At 36.5% G+C, this 23,375-nt stretch overlaps 1 protein-coding gene across 4 annotated transcripts in view; it reads left to right on the top strand.

Annotated features, from left to right (window-relative positions):
• The window catches only part of LOC150080768 (plexin-A2-like), a 1,384,718-nt gene that overhangs the window by 1,311,837 nt on the left and 49,506 nt on the right, over positions 1 to 23,375 (top strand). For all 4 annotated transcript variants that reach the window (XM_090381170.1, XM_090381171.1, XM_090381172.1 and 1 more), the window contains 2 exons: positions 2,471 to 2,640; positions 15,779 to 15,991. In XM_090381170.1, coding sequence (XP_090237296.1) covers positions 2,471 to 2,640; positions 15,779 to 15,991 — 383 coding nt within the window. The remainder of the gene's footprint in view (positions 1 to 2,470; positions 2,641 to 15,778; positions 15,992 to 23,375) is intronic.

Consider the following 23,375-nt stretch of genomic DNA (forward strand, 5'->3'; position numbering starts at 1 on the left):
ATTTGCCTTCCAGTATAGCCAGATATCCATTGGCATTTAGGGAACCTTTTATAAACTGCCGGTGACCTACTCTGTGATACAAAATGCACCCCCATATCATTTGGCTGGTGGGGAATTTCACTGTAGAAACCATATAGTCTGGATGGTATTCTTCACCACCTCTATGGTGAATCATTTGTCTCCCATCAGAACCACACAGGTTAAATTTCTTCTCATCCAAGAAAATAACTGACTTCCACTGCTGGGGGGGAGGGTCCATTTGACGTGCTCCTTACATCCAATTAATCGGCTGTTTTCATTTTTTGTGTGAAGAGGGGCTTCTTCTTAGGATGACTGCCTACAAGTCCATTTTTGAAGAGGAGTCTTCTGAGTGTTACTGCACTTGCAACCACTCCTGTATGTTCTTCCCATTCTCTTTTCAGCTCAGACAAAGAAGCTTTACAGCTTTTAAGGCATAAGCATTTCAAAATGCAGTCCTGTTTTGGCATAGAGACTCTTTTACATCCGGTTCCTTTTTTCCTATCAGCAGAACCAGTATTCTTGAGTTATGAAAGAAATCTACTCACTGTTGGCAGATTACAAGACACTCTATAAGCAATATGGCGGGAAGAACATCCTTTCTCATGAAAAGCAACAATAGCACTCTTTCTTCGTGGCATCAACTGCACATAACTCTCCATCCTGACACAAGCAAGGAATGACTGCAACTTTTGCAGAGTGTGCTTATATGGCTGAAAGTAACAGCTGATGCAATATTACGTCATCACCTACATGTATCAATCTTATCTGATGCAATCTGTAAGAAATATTGCCATATACATACTTATGTTATTCGGACGACAATTACAATATTAAGGGGTAATGCACTTTCGTTGAACACTAGTGTATATTGAAGGGGGACCTCAAATTTAAACATAGCTGGGGGCCTATTTCATCCTTAATCTGACCATGTTGGTAAAGGTTCCCATAATGTAATGCTAAAAATAAATCATTTTTATTATTGTGGTATAATTATATCAATAATTGACTTTCTCTTGTATGAATTCCAGTTTACCAATATTATTGTGGTATAATTATATCAATAATTGACTTTCTCTTGTATGAATTCCAGTTTACCAATATTTATCATCCGATAGCTCACAGAGCTAAGTTTTATATCATGAACAGAATTTTTTTTTAAAATTTAAATAGTTATTAGAATTACATCAGCTTGAATTTTCTGCATAAACAATAAAAAATTTTTATAGTACTGTGTTTTTGTATATAATGTGCACTTTGCTCAATGTGCAGCTGCCCCAATATTAAATTTGTCATTGTTTTTGCATGTTTCATGTCTTTGAGCATCAAAAACAAGATAGTCATGAAATTAATTATTTTTTTTAAACAAGATTGTTTACAAAAAGATTTGTTTTTATCATCCAGTACAGCATTATAATGAAGAATAAAATATTAAAGTAAAAGATCTCCACAAACAACCTTTGCACAACTGAAACATTATTATGAGAATAGAATACACGAAACAAAGCTGAAATCAAATCAATATGGGCATGTTTAGTTGTGCAGATGTTCCACATATAATCCCAATATAGGAATATAGGACGAATTCATCCTGTAGTCAGCATAACACATTCCTCTGAATGCAGCCAACTGCTTCACAACTGCATTGTTACGTTCCATAATGACTCCTGGCATAGGTGGAATGTACACCTGATTTCTTGCAAATCCCCAGAGAATAACATGTAATGGTGTCCTATCAGGGCAGGAGCACACAAAATCAGTTCTCCTCCCTCTCCTGGTCCACTTTCCATGAAACAACAGTGTTCAAATATGCATAAACTTCCTTGTATTAATGTGGCAGAGCCTCATCTTTTTTTAGAAAATCAAGTTTCCATCAGTGTCATCCTGCAGTTGGAAATTAAATTAATGCACAGGTACACAATTCCTCTGATGGCAGCTTCTCCAAAGAAGAAAAGTTTGTGTACTTTGCACAAAAGGCCAAATTCCAACATGATTATACTTTTCAATTATGCTGCCACTATTACAGCACACACATTTTCCAGTTGGTGATTAAAAACCTGAAGATATTCTCTGTCACCTGGAAGTGGCCTCAGATTTGTATCCAGTACCCTATTCACATAATAATGTTTTAGTTTCATAAAGGTTTGTGGGACACCTTGTACATGATTTTAGTCCCAAAATATGCTGAATAGTATATAAAATTAACTATGTGCCACTCTTGGATTTTTTTATGGCATATTGCTTAGTCTGTAATTAACTGAATGGTATTGTTTCAACTGCAGTGCAGCTGGGGCATTCTTTATATTGAGTTTCTAGGATCTGAATTGAATTACCAAAAAATGCCTGTTGTTTATCATTAATGATATTTCACATTTGTCATAATAAATTTCATGTTAATCATGTTTATTATTGTTAATAATAAGATTAACCTTTTTTATTTTTTTTACTCTAGGGTACACTCCAGCGATTTGTAGATGATTTATTTGAAACTATCTTCTCAACTGCTAGCAGAGGTAGTGCCTTACCTTTGGCTATCAAATACATGTTTGATTTTCTAGATGACCAAGCTCTCCAACATGGTATTACAGATCCTGAGGTTGTGCACACGTGGAAATCAAACAGGTAATACAAACATCAAAATTTGTATAAAGTAGTTAAAAAATAATTAAATATCAGCTAAACTAAGTATTAGTTAACTACATAAAAACCTTGGCAAGAGCTCTCACCTAGATCACATTGAAATATACATTGCTATATTTTGCAATTAAAGAGGAAATTCAAAGGAGGAGAATCAAAAAGTGGGGGAACATCCATAGGAGAGTCCATGGGAAATAATGAAAATTCATTATTTTCCATAAACTCTCCTTATAGATGGTTATTGTCATATCTATTAGTTATGGATGTTGATTATTATTATTTTTTTTATTATTTATTATTATTAGCTATATGGTGCAAGGAAGCCTGAGGCTTTTGTGGCACTAGCCAAAAAAAAAAAAATCCTGAGTTACCCAGAGAGAGAGAGAGGGGGGGGGAATCACCAAGAAAGAGAAGAATGATGATATCCAGCTCAGGACCCTGGGTGTGCTAAGCCCATACTCGCCAGATGTGAGCCCCTGAGGTTATCATATCTATTGTAGGAACAAATGATATAGCACTATTATAAATTCTGATGCTTTCTATGAAATTTCTACATCTGCTGCTCATTTATTTCTTTTCAGACTTCAATTTTTCAATAAGTGCCATCTGCTTTCTATGGTTTGTGGGAATTTGGCACTTTCTTGCATCCAAAATAAAAGGCTAATATACAGTGGCATCTCATTACCAATACAATAAAAACACCAATGTCATTATAAAACTTTCAGATAATTGATATCTCAACTTTTGCTTCGAAATCATATTGAAAAGTGTGGTGGGGAGGAATATCATAAAAATATGCTTAAGAATACCTGAATATGAATAGTCACACACTAATATATAGCTACAGTGCTTTTTTTGTTAAAAAAAAAAAAAAAATAGGTACAGATACTCATTCTTTGCTATCAGAAAAAATTGAAAATTAAAAGGATGTGAAAAGTACTCAAAAAATTATTTCCTGATTGTTACTTTGGTATTAATGTTTTTGGAATAAGAACAACAAATTAAATATATTAACACACAGTTTATTAAGCATAAATTTATTATTCAAGTATATAAAAATATAAGTAAAATGTGTAAAAAAATAAGTAAAAATAATTTCATAATGAAGTTTTTATAGAATATTCCAAATTAACCTAATTGACAATTTTCTAACTTCATTCTCACCAAATGCCAACATTTCATATTTAGTAGGAGATTTTAATACCTTAGTTGTCGTCATTTTTCTTCTCATCAATATTGTCACTAGTTCTTAAATTTGAATTTTTTTTTGAAACTATCCAAAATGTCGATGTCACTTGGATATTCAGGTACTGTGACCATGTAACAGAGATAGGGGAAAATGTGGATAATGCACTTCCGTGAAACAACGGATGATTATTTGTTGGGGTAAAAGAAAATCATTCTCTCCTAATTCTTAGAGACGTTGACATTGTATAAAAACATTATGGGAATCCTGTTGTCTCAAATTTACTAGACATGTTGGACAGAATGTGATCAAGACACGCTAATATTCATAAAATCAGACAAATGAGGACACAAATTCTCTACAAGATAAAATTGCAATAATTTAGCATTTGTCCGATTTTACAAATATTAGCGGGTCTCGATCACGCAAGTTGTCTGTCGAACATCTCTCCTAATTCTCGAACAGGGCGCTTACAGTTGATTCACAATGGTATCCAACCTACAGTCTGCTCAGAAAGTGAACTAAAACTGCACTTTAAATTTTAATTATTAAAAAAAAATTTTTCTCAGTAAATGTTTTGTTCAGTAAATGTAATTGTATATTGTATTTAATAAAATTTTCAAATAATTTCAATTATAGGTGTATTATTATATTTATTTATTCACCTTAATATTGAAAATCAGTGATCCTTTTCAGGTTGTAAATTTTCAAAAGTGAACATTTAAAAGCAAAAGTAAGGTATTTTTTAAAAAAACAAAAGAAAGTCATATTATTATAATTTTAATAAAATCTAAAAAACGAATAATGATATATATTTGTTATACATAAGTGGTGGGAATTTGCATTTTTTTTATATATAACCCAAAAATAAAAAGCAGTAACATGAAAATGGAAACTTCCTTTTACATGTAACAAGATATGGAGGATGTAACACTAATTTTTCTCGAATCAGTCAATGCAAGATCGTGAAAGAAATCTAACTTTGAATATGGCCCCTGTATGGGAAAAGGTTGGATGCCACTGCAGTAAAAGGTTGACCAGAGCCCATTGTCAGCATCGGGAATACCCCTCATCTGCTCACTGTTAACCAGCGTGACTTCTGTGTGGGGGACTGGTGGTCAGATAGGTTTTACGAGTACCACTAAGTTGTAGAATTGTAAACCCGTTAGCTCTAATTCATGCAGCAGTGCTAATTGCCTGAAAGCCAGCACTAATTGCCTGAATTGCCTGCGTACTCAGTTAAGTCTCTCCTAATCAATAATCCATTTGTTATATGAAAATTTTCTTTGTCCAGTGGAAACTATTTTAAATGAAATTTCCAAGGGGAATTTTTTAAAAAAATCACTATAAAAGGAGCTCATTAAACAGAGGGCCAACTGAGTAATTTTACACTCTGACATGCCAGCTTTACAGAAATATTTGACCTTTTTTGGTATTAATACCATTCAGCTGATGAACATTGAAATAACTGATGTCTCAACTTATGCTATGAAATGACATTTTGAAAAGGGAAAAAAATAGCTAAGTAAACCTTAGAAATATGTTGGGAAAGACCTATAGATGAACAGTCAAATACTCATATACTCTGTGTAGAGTGAAAGCATCTGTAATTTTGCTAATTTGGTGATTATAATGTTGGTGAGACTAATTTGCCTTGTCAACTAATTGCCCCTGGAGAGAGATGATGTGCAAGGTGCATGGGGTAGTTTCTCAGTATGGCCAGTGCTTGTTGAATATTTAGGACTGTTTCTACAGGGATGGGATACACTTAAATGGAAGGGATGTAAGAATATTTGCTGATTCCATTGAGACAGAGTTAAGTAAACTCGGTCTACCTCAAACTAGCAGTCATAAAACTGCTAGTTTTAGGGACGATATACAGACTAATAGTCTAACAGCAGCTGAAAACAAAGTTGAAATTGCCTGGTTAAGTCCTCAAATTCTGACATTATGGGTTCAATAGGAACATGATATTAGGAATGCAAGATTTGAATATGGTGATTATAATGTATAGAATAGACAGATGTGATGGGATGGGAAGTGATGCTTTTAGTCAAGAAGCACATAGACAGTAAAACAGTACAACCAGTAGACACAGGTTGCCACTGTAATATTGAGCCAGTCTGGCATGACATAAACACTTGGAAAACAAAAATGGGAGTTGGAGTCTGTTATAGGCTAGATGATGGTGATAAGTAGATATCGGATAATGGGTGCTAAGAAATAGGCAAAATATGCAATAAAATATACAAAACTGCATAAAAAGGCTAATGCAGTGGAATCTCAGTAAGTTTTTCAGGGAACCAGAAAAAAAATTGTCACATGCAGAAAAATGTTCTAATAAAAATTCTCTTGAAAGTTAAAAACATTTATTTAATAAACTTTTTTAAAGAACATAGAGTGAGCTCTGTTTCTTTATTGTTCTGGCTTTTTGTGTAAATAATTGTCTTTGACAGCTGATTAACAACATCCTTATCAACATAAAAACTGCAAATATAACACGGCATAGTATCTGTGGCTTCTGAAATTTTTGTGTGAGCTCTTGTTCTTCATTGTCATCATTGGTGCCTCTTTCTGCTTGGTGCTACTCCATTTCTTCTGGTGATATGAAGGCTGGGAGACAATGATACTGTCACACTTGACATAAATGTTGAAACCAGTGATATTCTGAGCAGTCTGCTGCCACTCATCTAATTTTATCATGTGGTTGCCCATATCCACTACTGGGGAGCATCCAGGAAGCATGCAACAAATGCTTCCCTTATTGAAACAGTTCCTTATGGTGTTTGCATCAACGGAATCCCAAGCAAATTTTACAAAGCGAAACCCCATTTTGGCATCGTTTAATGCATTAAAAAAAAAAAAAAAAAATCAAAAATGGGTGATGTCATAATGCCTTGGTGTTCAAGCACTGTGTGCAAGAAAAGGTGTGCGTATTCTTAAAATGATGGAGATGTTTTGCTTTCCCTGTCACCAATCGTGCAAGCATCTCTGTTCCTCTTTTCGTTGCAGCCTGACAGGACTGTAAGCTTTTCCTTGCTCAGTTTACCCCACTGGACTTCTCACCTTTGAACTGCTCTGTTGTAACAGGTAAAAGGTGGAAAAATAGGCCCATCTTGTGTATATTTAAAACATTTTTAGGGCAGTATTCTTCAAATCCGGCTGGCAGATTGTTTTCCATGTATCCACCACCTCTACATTCATGCTAGCACTTTCACCGTGCACACAGTTGTACAGAAGATCATATCTCTCCAGCCATTTGATGTCTTAAAATCGTATAACTCTCTCTCGGCACCTCCGTAGCCAGGTGGGAAGGAGCAGCAGTGCGTAGCACACGCTTCTTGATTAGACCAGGGTTCGAGCCCGTCACCACCAAATACGGAGGATGCGGAAAGGTCAGGAAATGACCACCGCATATCCCGGAGCAATATGGCCTTAGTTGCTAATGCTCCTAAAAACCAAACAACAACAACAACGTATAACTCTCCCATCTTTTGGGCTAAATCAGCTAACTTTCACTGAACTATGCTTCCATCCACTGGTATCCTTGATGCACTTGCCTTCTTCAACTACTTCAGGAACACTTCCTTGAGCTTTGGATGTTGTCATTCACACATTCGTTAAGGAAATCTATTAAAGCCACCACCACTACCTGCAAAAATTGGGTATAGAGGTTAAAGAAATGCCAGATGAGAGAGTTATGGAAGATATGGACACAGGCCAATTTTTTTTTTTTTTTTTTTTTTTTTTATGAAAACCTCAAACACAAAAGGTATTACAACCTATAGTATGTTGTACAATACATGGGCCAAAGGGTGAGATGGTGAAAGAAGATACTTGTTGATACAAAAGGTATTATAACGTATAGTACTTAGTACAGTAAATGGGCTAAAGGTTGAGAAGATTGTAGATTGAATTTATAGATTGTAATTTTCACAAAATAATTGTGAAGGGTGGTTGTTCCAGAAAACGGACCCCTCAGCTTGGGTACCTGTACATAGTGAAGGGACCTCCTAGTGACACTGCTGGTCCTCCAGATTAGCATCACTGGAATCCAATGCCCAACGGCCTAGGTTCCAGGCCAACATCATAGGAATCTGCTTGTTTGCCATGTGTTGCAAAACTTGGAAAGGGGGATCCTGGTGGTTGAGGGGGGTCCCGGCTTCAACACGCAACTTTGTCTCCTGCTTCAAGAGAATGGATGGATGGCTCAACCAGGATCAATCAGCTAGTGGGTTTGCCTGCACAGGTCAACCATGCTAGTGCCGTGCTGTGCCCTACCTTCATGTTCCAAGGGACAGGATTTGGGATGACGACATTGTGGGTATAGTGTCTGGGGGAGCCCGGATTTTGAACCACAACTAAAAAACACTATGAATCCTGATAAAGTTATTTCTTCAGAGGCCACGACACAGTCCCTAGCTGAAAATAAAAATGAAGACAATGTCAATGAAGAAAAGAGACTCTGAACCTGAAATACCCTCAGGGCCCATACCAAGATTCTTAATCATGCACTCTAACATCAAGAAACCTATTGGAAACATGTTGCACTTTTTCATACAGAAGGGTTAGCAGGTTCCCTCAAATCAGTTAAGAAGCTTTGTTCTGGGGATCTCTTAATTGAAACCAAAAATGACAGGCACTCTGAGTAGCTACTCCGAGCAACATCAATTGGAGGGAACCAATCACTGACACCGCACAGAACATTAAATTCATCAAGAGGTGTCATCTCAGAGGGGGACCTCCTTGAGGTCACTGAGGAGGAAATCTGTTTTGAATTAAAACCGCAGGGAGTGATAACTGTTTAAAAAAAATTTCTGCACATAAGGATGGGGAAATTTAGTACCAACAGAAACATCATCCTTACATTCAATTTCCAAGATCTCTGAACTTCAAACTCATAGAATCAACTTTTATTCTTCCTCATTTATTCCTTCAACTTCTTTTTCTGGCTTTGGTTGGTTGGGTGGTTTAATTTTTTACAGAGCATTGGCAGCTTCTGCCATAATGCCCCAAGTCAAAAATCAAACGAGTACAAAATATGTTTGGTAACCCATAAACAGGCCACTATGTCAAAATATAAATGATGTTTTAAAATTTTAAAATTATATATATATATATGAGTACTATGGTAAGAAAATATAGTTAAAGAACAAAATATAAAAGTATAAATTTAAATACAGGTAGTTCTCAACTTTACGAGTTAATTCGTTCCTAGCGCATGCCCGTAAAGCAAAAACTCATAAAACGGGAATTAAATCCCATAGACACAATGTTAAAAATAGGGATTACGTTCTCAACAATGAAATTAGTCAGTTTATTAGTTTGTTTAAACAATGATCGATTTATCCAAATAAATTAAAATGTATCCTGTAAAATCAAGCAAATTATAATAATAAAGAAATTATTTATGACTTACAAATTTTAAAGAATGTTTATTCTTCATCATCAACTAAATGCACACTCGTTGATCACTTATTACTGGCTCAGCACTTGTTGGTTTATTGCACAAGGAGGAGTCTTCTTCAGAAATGCTTCAAGAGGCATTTGTTCCCATGATAATCTTCTATTGTCTTTATAAATTTCAATAGATGCATAAGCATTTTTTAACGGAATTCACAAATTGCAACTAACACGATTTGCACCGAGTAACACATCTACGAAGCTTAAAAAATAAAAAGGAATTAAGAGAAGATTCTGAAAATTTATTTATAGATTTCAGCAAAGGGGAAACACATTTCACCATAATAACGAAAAAAAACCACACAATTCCAGTTATCAGTATTTTGGCAAATGCAATAACATCAAGTTTACTACCCATTTATAATTGCTTGCAGTAACAGAAAAGCTCAATAAACTGGAAAGTGCGAATTGTTTTTATTGTTTTATGGTGGTGACCTCCAGAAATGTGCTTTAGAAAAATGTCACAGAGGCATTCAAAATTGGTTCTTATAACAGAACATATGATAATGATGAAAGTGTAGTGCATTTTAGTGATTTGAATTGGTAACTAATACAATATATACTATAAAAACGACCTTTTAGAGAGTTATATAGCGAAAATTTCAACTTCTGAGGTTGTGCAACGAATTACCAAAAAACAATGTGTTATTGGGTTCACATTATGATATTTTCATGATACGATGGTGTCTCTGGAATGGATTAATATCGTAAAGCTGGGTACACTGTATTGTATAGCTACATGCATGGTTTGAAATGCAGTATTTATGAATATTTAACATTCATTTTTTCCAGTTAATCTTTATATTTTCTTGGGGGAAAAAACTCGTAAAGCTAGAACTGCCTGTATTTGAATATAAATTAATAGAGTGTAGAAAGTTAGAAACATCAATCATATTGTCTCTGTCATCTAAAATCTTGCTGAGCGTAAACAGCTCAGCTAGATTATTAAAAGTGGTAAAACATAAACGTCATGCATTCCTAAACATAGGACATTTGATGAAAACATGATAAACAACTAAATAAATTTGCAATTCTCACACATAGATAGGTGTGTCATTTGTCCTCAGCAAAAAGGAATGTGTCAGGTGAGTGTGTAAACCCAAACAAGAACAACTTCCTCTCTCCTGACCCTGCAAAGGCTGGACTGTCATTGCTTGATTACAGGCTTAGAGTGTAGTTCATTTGTGACCTGTCCATGCCAAGAATCTTGCCAATGGGAGTATAATTTGTTTTATATTATTTGCCTGTAGTGTGTATATGGGACTGGCTGGCAATCAGAGGATTGGCTAGCTTTGCAGTAGTATCAGCTATTATTCCCCTTATCCTAATGTGGCTTGGGTTCCAGCAGAAGCAGACGTCAAAATTTGATTCCACAAGAGAAAAAAGCATCTGCCAAATCTTGGACAGGATTGGATGAGAGTTATACCTCACTGATAAAGAGCCTGTAACATGCTTGATGAATCACTATCTTTGGTGTGATAAAGAGCTATTTCAACTGCATGCAACTCTGCAGTATGTGTTAGATTCTTGGGGACTCTTGTTGAAAAGTCTGTTTATTGTCTTTTCCCAGATCTTCAGGTCACAAGTTGGAAAATGGACATGCCAGGTGGAAGGAATTGCCTCAGTGAAAGGGCAACCTCGTCTACCGTCATGTTTAGTTAATTTAACAGCCCTTGGATTTGAATACCAAAAGGTTGGTTAGCAGTCCGACAGTGTTGTAGAGATTTTCCCATTGTGGCTCAAAAAAGGATGTTTGCGTGGGATGATCGAGAAGGGATTTTGATTTAAAAGTATGCTGCAAGAACAACAGCTTACATTGAAGAGAAAGAGATGGTTCATTTGCTTCAACAGAGGCTTTGAATGGAGCTATAGAATGCTCCAGTGACACTGCAGATGGCCTGGTGATGTATTAGTTCTAGCCATAGAAGTGGACTATCTCTAGCGGAAGCATAAACTTGGGAACTATAATCTGGTTTAGAACAGAGAAGAGCCCAATACAATCAGAATAGGGTACAGTGATCTGCATCCCATGAAGTTGAAGAAAGGGCATGGAGGATGTTGTCCTTTGACACATCTTGTCCTTATCTGACGAATATGTTGTAGAAGTGTCAGCTTCTTGTCAAAAATGAGTTACAGGAATTTGACTTCAGCTACCACTAGGATGTTGTTTAGCCCAAGCCTTAACAAAAGTGTACACAAATGGTCTTCTGCAACAAAAATTTTAACCCATTAGCCAAAGACCAAGATGTAAGGTAATCAATAGCTCTTTGCAGTTGCCTTTCAATGAGCCTCATATTGCATGAATGACAGAATATAGTAAAATCATCTTGTTTAAATATAAGATCGATATCATACCTTTATTGTAGGAAATCTTTACCCGACGCTCACATCAAACTAATCCGATTAATGTAATATAAAATCTTTAAGTATTAAAATCTTTAAAACCACAAACATATCCCTATTGAAGGATTGTTGAATTATATGATATTATATAAAAAACTAAACTTGTCTTCAATTCACATAGTCTGCCAGCTGCTACCAAGGAAGAGCCAAGCGCAGCCGATGCACATCAACTTACCCCAAACTAAACCCATTAGCATTGATAGACCAGAAAGAGAAGACAATTGCCGAACTGTGTTAATACTATATTAAATTAAAACTATATTAAAATATTCTAAGGTTGAACTTCTTAATACATGACCAGGTATTTTGGTCGTAAACCGTGCTCACAAGAAGTAACAAGTTAAAAATAATATCCACTCTCTTATATTTTAAAATAGGCACATCGTGACAAGATTATTACCATTAACCAATGTGAATCATGGTTAACGTATATGTGAATAGCCATGAATCATGGCTATTCACATATACTTTGTTACTTTGTACATATTGTTACTTTGTACTAATATAATTCATTTGCACTAACTTGTACATAGTCTAATTCTCTTGCAGCCTGAGGCATAAGCCCTTAATGCATTTTAGTCTTAATTCGTCTTATACACCATCAGGCATCTCTCATATTGTGGAGTTATACTTCAGGACCGCATTGCCATCATTACATCACTAGGGTACCTACCCACCTGCCGAAGAAGGGCCAAATGCCCTTCTTCAAAGTAGTGCCATGATATTGCACTTTGAAGTAGTGCAATATCATGGCAACTTGTGAAAATATTCACAATATGAGATATAACTTAAAAAGATGCCGCCTTTGCAAAAATTTGCTAATTCAGAGTTAAGCTGTGTACTAATATGATGCATTTGCACTAACTTATATGCAGTCTAATTCTCTTGCAGCCTGAGGCATAAGCCCTTAATGCATTTTAGTATTGATTAATGATATTTCAAAGTTGATGTCTAATATTGCTGATGATACAAGGGTGTGCACAGTTGTTAATGACGGTAATCAGCATATGCAACTTCAAAAGGATCTAGAGAAACACAGCAAGGTGGGCTGAAAAATAGCTTCCAAAAAGTGATCTGTTCACCATAATCCTGATGGTAGATAGTATTAGCAGCATGTAAGGAAGCAGAGATCATCAGCCAAAAAAAAAAAAGTAGCAGTAATCCTATAATAATAATAATTATTATTATTATGCAACAAGTAATGACCATCCCGATCATTATGTCAATCATCCTGATCAGAGTATTTGGCACCATCCCGATCAGGTATGGTGCCAAAGACCCTGCATAACAGCCTAGCAGCAATAGGTCTCCAGCAAACACCTACAAGGAACTCCAGAAAGTAGCAGTCTTGAACACCTTTAGGATAGTCAGAGAGTTCCTCAACCAACATTAGCACCAGATATAACAACAACCACCCTGTGTACTTGGTAACAATACCCGTCACGAGGTGGAACCCCCAATCAGGGAGAAATAATATTATAATAATAATAATACCATCATTGCAGCACCAAACTCATTTAAGAGTATGATAAAGATTTACAGGTGATATATACAATCTTGCATGAAATTCTCTGTGCAAGCAAACTGTTAGAATAACCCAGACGTTCTGTGAATGATATAACAACAACTTTTCCAACAGGGATAAAGAGGTGATTATCTCATCTTATAAGGTTATGATTAAACCACATCTGAAATAACACATACAGGTTTGGAAACTTCATTTAGACCTATTGTAAAGCATGTAGAGAAGCGCACCAAGATTAGTAGGGCACAAACAAATATTCTTATGAGGACAGGAAAGACAGGGTTCAGTCGGTTGCACTCTCTAGAAATTCATCAATTTTGTGGTGACCTAATTGAAGTGTTTAAGAATTTAAAGGAGTTAAATAAACTAAATATTGATGGCACCTTTACCTTTATTGAGATGAAACACAAAAGGGAGTATAGATTTAAATGTAAAAGGAATGCTGCAAAATAGAAATGTAAAAATATTTAGCCAAAGAGTAATCAATCATTGACATAAAGTTCCACTGTGGGTAATATGAATAAACTTAGAAATGGTTTGAACAAGTTATTGGAAATAATAAGGAAATTAATTTTTTTATTTTCTGGCTAATGCTTGTTGCTTCCATGTATCATGCTGCCAATACTATTAATATCTACCATTAGGATTACAGTGAACAAATAACTTTTTGGAAAGTTAGCATTAGCAAGGGCACATGATGCAAGAAAGCAAGCTTATATAGCATCAGCCAAAACAAAAAAAAAAAAAAAAAAAAAAACACCCCCTTCTCATTTCACTCATCCACCCACTCCAAATGTTTGTCTAGTTTTGCCTTGAATCTGTTTAAGCTATCAACTTCTACAACAACAGATGGAAGTTTGTTCCAGCAATCAACCACCTGCTGGCTAAAGGCAAACTTCTGCATGTCTATCCTACAACTGTCTTTCCTGAATTTGAATTTATGCTCTCTCAGGCAATTATTCTGAGCAAGAGGAAGAATCCCATCAGCATTAAGCATGCTAAAACCATTCAAGGCTTTATACAACTCAGTCAGATCACCTCGCAGGTGCCTAGTCTCCAGACACTGTAATTTGCAAAACTTAAGCCTTTCTTTGTAAGAGCAACCCTTTGTTCCATTCACTAATCTTGTTGCCCTTTTCTGTACTTGTTCCAACAGCTCTACATCCTTCTTAAAATGAGGCCTCCAGACCTGTATACAGTACTCAAGGTGTGGCCTGACCATTGCCTTATACAAAGGGATAATCATCTCCTTATCCCTGCTAGAAAAATTCCTGTATATCATTGACAAGACACCTTGCCGACCGGGCTAGCCGAGTGGGTAAAGTACCTGCCCGTCAACCCCAAGGTCGCGGGTTCGATTCCCGCCTCGGGCTTGGATCAAAGTACTGCAAAAACCTTGGGAGGTGCAATATGGCCACAGAAGCCGATGCGCCAACAACTACCAAATCAAAAAAAAAAAAAAAAAAGATAAGACACCATGAGCTACTCTTGCAGACTGTCTGCATTGTTCAGAAAACTTCATATCTGCCTGCACAATTACCCCCAGGTCCTTTTACACTCTCTACCTGTGTAGGTGTAGTACCACACAGTTGTTACATTACTCTAGGGGTTCACACGCTTCTTGATTAGACCGGGGTTCGAGCCCGTGACCACCAAATGCGGAGGATGCGGAAAGGTCAGAGAATGACCACCGCATATTTCCGGAGCAGTATGGCCTTAGTTGCTAATGCTCCTAAAAACCAAATAACAAACAAAACAAACTCTGGGGGTTACTGCTTCCCATATGCAGTACTTTATATTTGTCAAGGTTAAACTTCAGTTGCTGCTATCAGCCTAAAAACACACCTTTTGGCATCTCTCGTATTATGTAAATAAGTTGCGATTGGGTCTTCAACCCTTGGGTACCTCTGGGTACTCACCCACCCACCCGTTGACTGATGAGAAGCCAAATAGCTTCAAAACAGTACTGTTTCGTGGTGGTACTGAACTGAAAATAAGTAACAGTAATCTTCTCTAATGAAGAAGTGTTACTTATTTGAAGTATAAGGAGGGTAACTTTTTGTGAAGAATTTCACAATATGGGATGTTACAATGATGATGATGCCACTGTACAAACTTCAGTTTGTCTAAAAAATTCTTCAGCTATGTAGAAATGATGCAAACGCACTGACCAGTCTCATAGTCTGAATTTTACATAATTTGATTCTTTCTGCCCTAAAATATTATTAGTATAAAAAATTGCCATAAACAAAGTACAGATTTTTTTAAATTTTAACATCTTTTCTTAAATGGTCTTGTGTTGGAGTCCCATTGTGAGCAGTGACACCCGCTTTAGAAGTTGAACTGCTTTAGAGATTTAAAGTCTCTCTCTCTCAAATAATACAATCTTATTAACATTTTCCTTGTATGTTGCTCAGGAACAAAATATGAATACCTGGGTAAGTATTTTAGTAGATGATAAAATGATGATAAAAAGAGACAGTTAGCAGAATAATATCATTCAAGAAAACTATTGATTCCTACATAAAAAATTTTCTTTCTTACAGTCTGCCACTCCGATTCTGGGTAAACTTGATCAAAAATCCAAATTTTGTGTTTGACATTCATAAATCCAACATAGTAGATTCCTGCCTATCAGTTGTGGCACAGACATTTATGGATGCATGTTCCACTTCCGACCATAGGCTAGGCAAAGATTCTCCTAGCAGCAAACTTTTATATGCCAAAGATATTCCCAATTACAAGGATTGGGTTGAAAGGTAGGAAATAAATCTTTTGCTTGTTACCTTCACAAATATTTTATATTAACTTTTTTTATTCACCCATTAACAATTGCCTACAGTTTTATCAGTTATGTTTATTATTTCTGTGATAACATTAAGAATTAGCTGGGATAAGTGGGTGGTTATGTATGTATATGTGTGCATGTTTGTTAAAATATACCGACTCTCCGAATAGCGTCTCCTCTTCATTTCTCAGAATTGCTAATCTACAATTCAATATGTGCTTTACTATAAAATTTTTGGTATTTGTTTTATTTATTTTTGGTATTTTTCCTATATACACTGCTCTTAAGTTATGTTAGGTAGTAGGATCATAACCAACTAATGGAAATATAAAAGGAGCATTTTAATATGGAATGTACTAAACAGCTGGCATTTTTAACAGGTAGTATTTAGTACTAATCATCTAGTGCAAGGAAACCACAGGCTTTTGCTCCAAAAAAAAAAATAAAATAAAAGAAGTAAATAAAAAATACAGTAAACCCTCGCTAATCCAGTTAATCCGGATTGAAATATGAAAAATTCTCTTCACAATGAAGTACTTTGAAAGACACACAGGACTTAGGAAGGCAGATGAGTCACTCTGGCTTTGCAGAGAGCAGTGGAACATGCATTACGTTGTCTTGTGTGTTGTTCAGTATCATTGCCGACTGTGAGTCAGCCGAATGTTATTGCTTATATCACTTCATTTCCTTACTTTATACGTATATATGTACATAAGTTAATATATTTTAAAATATATTTTATTTTGAAAAGTGGAATAAAAAGAAAACACTTTAACTATAATTAACAAGCTCAAAGTGATAGAACAACTTGAAAATGGTGTTACTGGAAAAAAAATTGCTGAAGAATTTGGTATTGGCCAACAGTCTGTCAGATATTAAAAAACAAAAAGAATCTATAAAGGCATTTGCTTTAAAATTCCATGTGGGAAGTGATAAAAGCAGTGTATCAAATAGATGGACATTAAAAAAAAGCCAAACGAATTGTTGCTGGAAGAAGCTATATTAAAGTGGTATTCACAGCAACGATCAAGTGGCATTGGCATGCAACTTGATTAAATAAAGTGTAAAAAAAGACAATACTGTGCATTTATCCATCTATCGATGAATGTGTTGTCTTTTTATACTTTTTAAATAAAGGTTCTACAGTGATTTTTTATTATTATTATTATTACTCTAATGCATTAGGGCTTAAAGCCTCAAGCTGCGAAAGAGATTAGACTATGTGCATTTTAGTGCAATTGCATCATTTATACACAGCTAAATATAGATTAGCAAATTTGCAATAGCAGCATCGTTTAAGTTACATCTCATATTGTGAATATCTTCACGACGAGTTGCCATGACATTGCACTACTTCGAATAAGTAACGCTTCACCCGAAGGAGAAGTTGTTACTTATTCTCAGTGGATACCACCACCCAGACGGCACCGATTCAGGGCTATTTGCCCCTTCTGCCAACTCGTCGTGAGGTATTCAGAATATGAGATGTAACTTAAACGATGCTGCTATTGCAAATGTGCTAATCTATATTTAGCTGTGTATAAATGATGCAATTGCACTAAAATACACAGTCTAATCTCTTTTGCAGCTTGAGGCTTTAAGCCCTAATGCATTAGAGTCTTAACTTATATCATACACCATCAGGCATCTCATATTGTGAAGATATACTTCACAACTGTTTTGCCATCATTAATCACTTGGGTACCTACCCACCCACCGAAGAAGAGCCAAATAGCCCTGAAACGGTGCCATCTGGGTGGTGGTATCCACTGAGAAAAGGTAACAACAGTCTTCTCCTTCGGGTGAAGCGTTACTTATTCGAAGTAGTGCAATGTCGTGGCAACTCGTCGTGAAGGTATTCACAATATGAGATGTAACTTAAACGATGGCCGCTATTGCAAATTTATTATTATTATTATTGATTTTCATCAGCACTACATATCATTAAATTTTCCATTTATTTATTTGTGTTCTAATTTTTTTGTCTTTTATTATAATTATTTGATTATCAGTAGTGATTCTTCATGCATTAAGAATCTGCAGATAAATGAACCACTAGGTGGCAGTGACCACAGAGTGCTGAAGTGGGATTTACTCGAAGAGGTAACTACCATTAGGGGTAAAGGGAAGAGTTATTGCTTTCGTAAAGGCGACTATGATGGACTGAGACAGTATTTAAATTCTATACAGTGGGACCAACTGATCATGTTACCAACAGCAAATTCAAAATGGGAAGCATTCAAAGAACTTATCTTGGAAGCTACTAGGCTTTACATACCAACTAAGAAATATTGTTCAAGGTTCACACCTAAATGGATGTCAGATGAACTAATGAGACATATGGCAGAGAAGAAAAATGCATGGGATACATACAAATTAACACATGACACAGAAGCCTATGATAGATACAAGTTGATCTGTAACCAAGTTACAAAGGAGGTTAGGCAGGCGAAGGCAGATTACGAGATATCTTTGGCAAGGGATGCAAAGAAAAACAGCAAAGAGTTCTTTACTTATGTAAACTCTAGAAGGAAGGGGATGAATCAGAAGATATAGCTTGGTCCACTTCATATCGATGGGTCAACTGTTGATGATGCTGCTCAGGTAGCTAACAAACTAAATGAATATTTTGCATCGACATTCACACATGAGGAGTTATTCAGCGAGGGGAATGCCAGAGGTGTATTCAACTCTGGCAGTAAGCTAGAGAATCTTGTAATAATTGAGAGTAAAGTGGAGGAGAAATTGTTGAAGATAAACACAAGAAAGGCACCTGGGGTGGATGGGATCTATCCAGTTATATTAAAGGAGGCAGCAAAGGAAGTAAGCAAACCCTTAGCCATAATTATGAGAGCTTCCTTGGACTCAGGGGAGGTACCCATGGACTGGAGATGTGCAGATGTGACCCCAATTCACAAAGGAGCATTAAAAGCTGACACAAATAATTATAGACCTGTGAGCTTAACTTCTGTTCCCGGAAAATTAATGGAGGCACTGGTTAAAGAAGCACTGCAGGATCATCTAGACAAGACTTCAGTTATAGCTCAGACACAGCATGGTTTTGTTAAGGGGAAGTCTTGCCTGACCAATTTGATTGGATACTATGATGCAGTCACAAAAGAACTGGATGCAGGGAATAACTTTGATATTATATACTTGGATCTTAGAAAGGCTTTTGATACTGTTGCACATGAAAGACTGCTGCATAAATAGGAGCAGTGTGGCATTGGAGGCAAATTGCTGCTATGGATAAAGAGGTGGTTGAGGGGGAGAAGACAGAGTGGTAATCAATGGACACTGCTCATTGCGGACTAATGTTATTAGTGGAGTCCCTCAGGGTTCAGTATTGGGTCCATTATTGTTTTCTGTATTTATAAATGATATTGATGATGATATATCAAGCTTAATGTCCAAGTTTGCAGACGATACAAAGGTTGGCAGGGTTGTCAAGGACACTACTGACACTGTGCTGCTGCAACAGGATCTGGAAAGGTTGAGCAGATGGGCTGAGAGGTGGCAAATGAAGTTTAGCATTGACAAATGTAAAATACTACATATGGGAAACAGCAACCCCAGAGCAACGTATCAACTCTGTGGTACTACACTGACAGTGGTAGAGAATGAAAGGGACCTGGGGGTGGTTGTGCAGGCTGATGTGAAGTTCTCTGAACAGTGCAGACGGGCTGCAAGAATAGCTCATGGTGTATTGTCAATGATATATAGGAATTTTTCTAGCAGGGATAAGGAGGTGATTATTCCCTTGTATAAGGCAATGGTCAGACCACACCTAGAGTACTGTATACAGGCCTGGAGGCCTCATTTCAAGAAGGATGTAGAGCTGCTGGAACGAGTACAGAGAAGGGCAACAAGATTAGTGAATGGAACAAAGGGGTGCTCTTGCGAAGAAAGGCTTAAGTTTTGCAAATTACAGTGTCTGGAGACTAGGCACCAGTGAGGTGATCTGATAGAGGTGTATAAAGCCTTGAATGGTTTGAGCATGCTCAGTGCTGATGGGATTCTTCCTCTTGCTCAGAATAATAACCTGAGAGGGCATAAATTCAAATTGAGGAAAGACAGATGTAGGATAGACGTGCGGAAATTTGCCTTTAGCCAGCGGGTGGTTGTTTGGTGGAACAGACTTCCATCCCTTGTCGTGGAAGTTGATAGCCTAAATAAGTTTAAAGCTCAGCTGGACAGATATTTCGAACGAACAGAGGGGTGAAGTGGAAGTGGTTATTTTTTATTTATTTTTTTTTTATTTATTTTTTTTTATTTATTTATTTTTTTTTTGTCTGATGCTGCATAAGCTTGCATTTCTTGCATCAAATGCCTCTACTAATGCTAATTTATTTGATCAGGGATTGTATGGTATGGCCAATAGGGAATATTGTTTTAACAGGATAGTACTAGAGCCCTCACTTCCAGTATATGCATGAAATGGTTTGACATCTGATTTTAAGAAAGGTAATGAGAGAATTATTATTCATGTGGGGACTAACAATATTAAGCATACACAACCTGACCATCCATTGGAGAAAGATAGGCCTATGCTGAGAAATTTCCGCAAGTTAGGTCACAGTGTGTATGTGTCTGCAGTTCTGCCCAGACACGAAAGGAGAGACTATTTGTTGTTGAAAGCCTTGTGGATTAACTCAAGACTTGAGGGAAGCTTCGACTCGTGGGGGGGGGTGTTATAAGTGAGGCCTGCATTTGTAGGTAGTAGCAGTATATTTTGTAGAGATTGTATTCATTTGAACAGAGGTGTTGCAAGGATTTTTGCCAGTATCATTGAGGAGACCTTGAAGGCTCAGGGAAACTGCTAGTTAGGTGGAGAAGGGTAATTTATATCTGCATTTATCTAATGATATGGGTCAAAGTAATGCTTGCACTCACCTCATGAATTCTTCTTTGTTGCCACTACAGCCGATGTTTATAGGATGTTCTGAGGGTATGAGGGTAGCAATGTTTCAAACGAGAGAGAAGATATAGCTTGGGATACAAATCTAAATAGCTTCAAGGGATGTGTCAGGATAGAAAACTATAGAAGATTACTTAGTCTCAACTGTGTCTACAGTAATGTCAGGAGTGTTGTAATAAAATAGCTCAATTTTAACCCCTAGTTAAGACAACTAATGCTAATATAATAGGGCTAACAGAAATGTGGTGCCACCTGGAAATTGGTGATGACTAGTTCCACTACAGTATATATAATGTATTTAGGAAAGATAGAAGGGGTGGATGGGTCATGCTTCTTATCAAAAGCAGCCTGAGATTGGGAGTAATCTGCAGACCAGAAGGTTGCAAAGAGTCCTTATGCAGATGGAACGGGCAGGCAAGCACATGAATGTCTTATTATGGGTTTAATCTGCCCCAAATTGATTGGAATAAGCGGGAAGGAAACTTACGATGGGGAAAACTTTTTTAAATAAACCAGATGATTATTATTTGTACCAGCATTTTAGAGGAAGTACTAGGGGTGAGAATATTCTTGACCTCTTCATTACTAATGATTCAGATGACATCACAGGGCTTAAAGTATAGGTATCATTGTCAAGAATTGATCATGCAATCATCAGCTGGAAGATGAAGAAATATGTTGCAGTAGTTAAAGTTAAAGGAATTGGTTTTAACTTCAAAGAGGGACTTTGACAGTTTCGGGTGCTATATGGCATCTGGATGCACTATATGGCTAATACTAGTATTATTCAACCACTGCTCATCTGAGTTTTTCTAATCATTTAATGTATGATTCCTTTCGCTTTGAAGGTGGTACTTGTGCATATATCTGCTCTGATATTCCCTGTCAGAGACTCGGTAATTTGGAATATTCTCTTTTTGACCTTCTCTGGCCTAAAACCTCTCTACCCCATTCTGTTAAACTCATTTGTTGCCTCTATCATTCTCCTAGCTCTGCTAATCACTTGGAACTCTTTGACTTCCTGTCTTTGAAACTTGACTTTCTCCAATCCAGTTTTCCTAACATTGATGTAATTTTCCTTGGTGATTTTAATGTTCACATCTCCAGCTGTCTTCAGTTTTTCAGTCACACAGACCCAACTGGTCAAGATGCTGAGGCTTTTGCAATTACTAATGACCTCACATAGATTGTTCATTTACCTACCAGAATACCAGCCAATCCTAACCAAACAGTCAGCAACTTGATCTTTTTCTCACAAATAAACCTAAGTACACAATCAAGGTGAGTGGTCCTCTAGGCACCTTAGATGACAACTTGGTGATGGTCTTTTCCCCAATGGAGCCTTTCACTCGTGACAAATCTTAACTGTTATTTGGCATTGCAAGAATGCAAAATGGGATGAGATGTGAGATTTATTTTCTTCTTTTCCTTGGTCGGATTACTCTTTCAAATCATCTGATGTCTACTCAGATCATGTCAACAAAATTATTCTTGTAGGGACGAAATCCTTCATTCCAAACTCCACCTTAAAATCTCATCCTTTATCTAAACCTTGGTTTTCCAGTAATGTACTAAGGCTGTTCAAGATAAGAATGTTGCATAATTGTGTTAAATATTGCAAATCTCCAGGTTCATTTTTCTTTACGTGAAAGCTCACAACAATTGTCAAATAGTTATTAATCTGTCCAAACTAGATTTTGAACAGACAAAGAGTAGAAAACTTGCTTCTTGTCCAAATGGTAGTCAAGCATTCTGGTCTCTTGCCAAAGCTATTGGCCCTGACTTTTGCCCATCCCTATTCCCTCCTCTGTCAAAACCAGATAGTTCTATTGCCACTTCTGCCAAAGGTAAAGCTGACCTATTAGCTTCCCACTTTTCTTCCAACTCTTATATTGATGATCTTAGTAAATTCCAAAGGTGTTTTCCTTTCTGCTTGATAATTTTCTCACATCCAGATTGTTCCTAAAAAGGGTAACAATTCCTCCCATCCAATTATCTCATTGCACTTACTTCTACTCTTTCTAAAGTAATGGAGAAATCTATTAACTGCCAACTCCTAAACTATCTAGAACCCTTCCATCTGATGAGTGATTAGATGGAAGGTTTTTCAGTATTTATTCTGTCAGTATTGGTCCACTGGCAATATACTGGCTTATGTTACCCATCTGTGGATAAATTGAATGGAAAAGTTTAGTGAGTTTCAAGGCTTTTGATTATGTTTGGCATAAAGGTCACTTAAATAAGCTTCCATCTTATGATTTGCCAACTGTTTTTTGTAATTGGGTATCCAATTTTTTCTCTGACCACTCACTGGAAGTGATAATAGATGACTGTCTTCTAACTTTTCCACTAATGCAGATGTTCCCCAAGGTTTAGTTCTTTCTTCCACTCTTTTCCTCTTGTATATTAATGACCTTCTCCCGTTGACTGGAAATAG

This window comes from Mastigoproctus giganteus, chromosome 9 (genome assembly GCF_048544385.1).
Source record: "Mastigoproctus giganteus isolate SK-2022 chromosome 9, ASM4854438v1, whole genome shotgun sequence".
NCBI classification, from domain to species: Eukaryota; Metazoa; Arthropoda; class Arachnida; order Uropygi; family Thelyphonidae; genus Mastigoproctus; species Mastigoproctus giganteus.